The sequence below is a fragment of the Paramacrobiotus metropolitanus genome, unplaced genomic scaffold (assembly GCF_019649055.1).
Source record: "Paramacrobiotus metropolitanus isolate TYO unplaced genomic scaffold, Prichtersi_v1.0 Parri_scaffold0000009, whole genome shotgun sequence".
Lineage (NCBI taxonomy): Eukaryota > Metazoa > Tardigrada > Eutardigrada > Parachela > Macrobiotidae > Paramacrobiotus > Paramacrobiotus metropolitanus.
In genome coordinates, this window is record NW_026570229.1 from 614,027 (window position 1) to 618,772 (window position 4,746).

At 48.4% G+C, this 4,746-nt stretch overlaps 1 protein-coding gene across 2 annotated transcripts; it reads left to right on the top strand.

Annotated features, from left to right (window-relative positions):
- The first annotated feature begins 424 nt into the window (after nt 1-424).
- On the top strand, nt 425-3,096 carry LOC129583074 (uncharacterized). 2 transcript variants are annotated; one of them, XM_055474781.1, is made up of 4 exons: nt 425-1,264; nt 1,474-2,244; nt 2,384-2,577; nt 2,668-3,096. In XM_055474781.1, exons 1-3 carry the CDS (start codon nt 665-667, stop codon nt 2,552-2,554), a joined length of 1,542 nt encoding a protein of 513 aa, XP_055330756.1. In that variant the 5' UTR covers nt 425-664; the 3' UTR covers nt 2,555-2,577; nt 2,668-3,096. The 2 variants fall into 2 exon arrangements, with proteins under 2 accessions (XP_055330756.1, XP_055330755.1); XM_055474780.1 differs by having other exon boundaries at nt 427-1,264; nt 2,662-3,096.
- The last annotated feature ends 1,650 nt before the right edge of the window (nt 3,097-4,746 follow it).

Genomic DNA, 4,746 nt, shown 5'->3' on the forward strand with positions numbered 1-4,746 from the left:
GGAGACCTCATCATCCCCGATTTCCCCATCGCTGTACACAGGCATCGCGCAATTCTCTTTGGCACGTCACATTCAGCTTTACCGCTCTGACACAGTTTGTCTGCTGCCTCAGACAGGGGCTTTTGCACAAAGTCTCAGATGTTAACAAGATGGATGACTTACTTATGGTAACTTTCTACAAATGAGTACCTTGAAAATTAATTACAGATTTCCTAACGAGCGGGATTCAAAGGCACGCGAAACTCGGCCTACGCTGAAGCGCTGAGTCTGAGACTCTGAGCCTGCAGAAGTGCAGACTCTGTAGACGGCACAGTGATCGTCATCGCACACTGTACTGGGAAATGCGGGTGTGTTGTCCGTATACTACTTACTCAACAGAGTGAAACCAGTTAGTCACCCACTGACTCAGCTCGCACGCGGAATCAGTCAGGCCCTTACTTTGGCTTCAGTAAAGCCAGGCTAAGTAAGCCTGCAGTCTCTAATGACTTTTGAGAAGCAAAACGTCGACGAATTCGTTCGTCAAAACCTCCCTAGGAGTCTACTGAATGCTACTTCTATCCAAAATTTCGTTTGGACTACTGATTCGACTGAACGTCGCAAGATAAATCTCCTTGAGGACGGATATCCGAAGCAAAGAATCTGCTCTCAGCTATAGAATTGCGCGATGCCTGTTTACGGCGATGTGCTTCGTTGGAATGCTGTTGACGTTCGCGGCGATGATGAGTTACTTCAGCACGGTGACATCATCAACGTGGTGGAAGGTGGTCTGATAATCGACTTTCACTGTGCTAATCAGCGTGCTCGGTTTATCGAATATACACGGACTTTTCTGTGCCCCTTCATGCCACGCAAGATCGAAGCAGAAAAGGAGGATCTGCAGGTAGTTCTGCGCCGTTATCCGGATGGCGCCTGGATCTGGTATCCTGCTCGAACTCCAGTTCACGGACGATTCAAATGCGCGGACGCGGAACTGATGGAAATACAGTTGACGGAAGGCACCGTCCGGCAGCTGGTCCCCGTCGGTCAAATACGCGCAGCGCCCTCGCCAACGAATTTGAAATGGCACTGCGTACCGAAGGGTGCCTTCGTGGTCCGCTCGTGTTCCTTGCCGGCCGCCTACTGGCTCCGTGGTTCTCAGCTTCTCGGAGAGATATTCAAACGCAAGCTGAGCCAACATTACAAAGTGTGGTGTACCTCCCTGCTGAGCCAGACCGTCCTCTATTTGCAGCGCGCAACTGACAGTCCATTGACTTCTGAACAAGTGGTAAGTTGCCGTTTCACATTATTTTTCACAAACATTACAGACTTTTAGACAAGACATAAATTTGTTAAATTATTAGCATTTCCAAGCTCGTTGAATCCGCTAAGATATTAAAAAATATCCAAAAATTTTTCAGTTTGGTGGTACATTCATCGGTGTTTACTAGTCTGGTCGCAAATATGAGAGATTCGAAATTATTAATTTCTATGTAGGAAAGCATGTACTACGATGCGAAGATGGCGGTGGCTTACGGAACCTCCTTCGACGTAAAGTTACTGCAGCTTCAGTGGGAAAGAGAAGCTACAAAGCCGCGCAAGGTTTCTGGTAATAGGAACAGGAGCCTGCCGCTGCCGGTGGAGCTGTTGGTAGAGGTCTTCCAGTCGCTGGACTCCATCGAGCGCATCCGCTGTCACCGGGTGTGCTCACTGTGGGACCGTATTCTCGCCATCGAAGCCAACTTTCCTGATGTGCGCGTCTCCATCGGCCATCCGGATTATGGCATGCTGAACTGGGCTTCCCGTGGCATCTACGGGGCGGCGTTGTGCTTGCTCAAGTGTCTCAGCCGTCGCACCAAGATGGTCATTATAATGCGCTGCGATGATTGTTTCGACAGTTTGGCCCAACTGATCGCCAGTATCCTGGCACCGGACACCGTACCGACGCTGGTGTTTTACCAGTGCTGGTGGAGGGACGACGACTCAGTAGGGGATATCGTGAACGGGATTGTTGAGGAGTTGGTAGAGTGTTCAGTGTGTGAGAGATTCGTGTGGAAGGACTGCGTAATCGACACTAACTTTGTAGCGGCGCATTTCTCGCTGTATTCCTCAAGCGTCCGACAGGGCGACGAGCTGAAGAGGCTGCTGTGGGATTCTTTTGAGGCCAACAACGGTTGCATGATGACATTGAGTTCGGATGTAACAGAATGGATTTCGGACCGCATAACTGGCGAACGCAACGAGGAGATGAAAGACAAGATGGTGGAGGCAAGCTCGTTGTTTCTCACTTTTGAGTTAAAGCAGCTGCACTTTGTGATTGCTTTGGGTTTCCATTTCTGTTTACATGTAGTATCAGGCGGTTTGTTCAAGAGATGATGACCGAGTAGTGACGGTTCTCGTTTTGCAGGTCCTGAATTCATTCCAAAGTGAGGACCCGCGCCCGTCCACCCATTACCGCGGTCGCACCTGGACGACGGCTACGCTGCGCGATCTGGATCCCAGCAAACTGACCCCGCTGACGGCAGAGGCCTTGACCAAATGCTCTGATTTCAAAACTGAGTCAGACAGTGACGATTGAGCCAACTCCAGATAAGTTGTCCGGTAAGTAGATACAGACTGAACCATTGCATAGAAGCGCAGCTGTGAATTGTATTAGCCAGTGCATTATGATTGGAGCTTTTGCAGTTGTAGTGACTCATGGGGACGCTCTGTTCTTTTATCCGTATGTGGAGGCGAGAATCCAGTGGGCCTAGAAGTTTTTGTCACCATTGGAGAAGTTATGGTTTAGACGGACATTTCGTTGACGCAGGTCGTCATCATTCATCTAGTAATTGCTGTAGCGTAACTAAATATCACCAAATTGATCGCATTTCTCCTGGGTTTTGAATTGCCGCGTACAATGAGAGCGTTGCATTCGTTCTGTTTGACGAGCTCCACTCCTTGAATGGCATCAGTAATTAAGTTGCAGCATGTTTGTCGGTCTGCTTGACATTAGTATAACAATGATTATGGTATCATTTTCTACATCTGCATTGTGATTTGTCAGTTGTGCGATTGGACTAATATGCCGGAGTATGATATGATACAGTTCACTATTTGGTTTATTGAAGCTAATAAATACTGAGCAACAACGAATCGGCGACAATTAAGTATTCCGACATCAGAAAACAGTAATACTTGATCAGTGAAATTTGGACCGTTTACCACAAGGTGTTCGCCAATGCACCGATCGCTGCTCATTCGTCTTTGTACAAGAGCGATCCGATCGTCAAATCCATCGCGAAGGGGTTGCGTAAAAGGTCGCCGTGGTACACTTGGTTGCGGGACTACGCGTACTAGGCAGTAGGGCGAGGGTTACCCGTGTTTCGTCAGGACTACTCGGCGTGAGAAAGGTCAGTTTCTTTTCCAGTAACTGAATTTAATGTAACCTTGCTTTGTCATTATGAAACAGCGATCATTCACAGTAACAACAGTTATGAACCACCCTACGCTTGTGAGTAAATCAAATTCAATCAGGGACTTACCGTGAGCGTGATTAGAGTAATCGGTACTTCGTTAACTGTCCTCCGCACAGCAGCCGGTTATAACAGGATAACGCCAGTTCTTCATTCAACTGCGCAACACTTGCAACCGCAAAAGAGGATGTGTTGTGATGCATCAGTAAGCAGTGAGCGATAGCGAGACGTGATAAGCGGAGAGCGCTCAGCGCATACACAGTAACCCGGGAGTTGTCCGGTTCGGCGGAATACTGCCGCTAAGAAACCGCGAAAGACTGCAAACGGTACTAATACAAGTCTGCCGCTGCCGATTGAGCACCTGGCGGAGGTCTTCCGGTTGACAAAATCTATGAGCTGACATAAAATGACGAATCTAATGGAAAACCGAGTACGATGCGAAAATCTGAAGTGTGCGAGAGCTTCGTTAAAGTAAGCGCTAAAACCAGGGCGCTATCCACTGGAAACCGAGAAACGGCTGAAAAAGGCGCCGATGGGAATCGAACCCCGGCTACGTCCTTAGATCCGCGTAGGCAACACCACTGCACCACGGCGCAATACGTTGAAATCCTTTGAAAGACTTTATCGCTGCACGTGAGCCGCTTCTCTGCTCACACGCCGCTTTCGGTGGCAGCAACGTCCACACAGGCTCGAAATTAGCAAGGTTTTGTGATTTATTACCGATCTTTTGTGGAATTCTGATTTGTTTACCGCCTTAGTTTATAAAAAACTTATGCCTGTATTCGCGTTACCATGCTTCCTTCTGGAGACTGGAGTGTACCACCGAGGCTCGCCGAGGCCGGAAATCATTCGGATTAATTTTATTAATAATTTATGAACCGCTGCAGTTTGTCGAACTGGTTCCTTGCGGAAACAGTTAAAATGTAAGCAACCGTAACACATTTACAGAAACTGAATAACTCAAGAAAATGATTATTATTACAATTTCTTAGCATCTGAGCTCAGACGCAAATTTAGAGGAACATTAGTCAAAGTGATCTTAATGCGTCCATTGCGGCCAAAAGCATTAGTAAAAAAACAGGGCCCACCAGAAACGGAAACGCCGGGAAGACGTTGTGCAGTATATCAAAGCTATTCGTCCCAGTCCGAAATTACCGGACCTCATCCACCTCATCCATCTCTCATCCAGTCCGACTCATCCATCTCTGCCTGCAAAAACGCCACGGTCAACGTGGTCAGCGTCGCGACGTCCAGCTGGGCGAGATCGGACTCGTTCCACTGGCGACCGCGGTAGCGCGTGGAGGGACGCGGATCC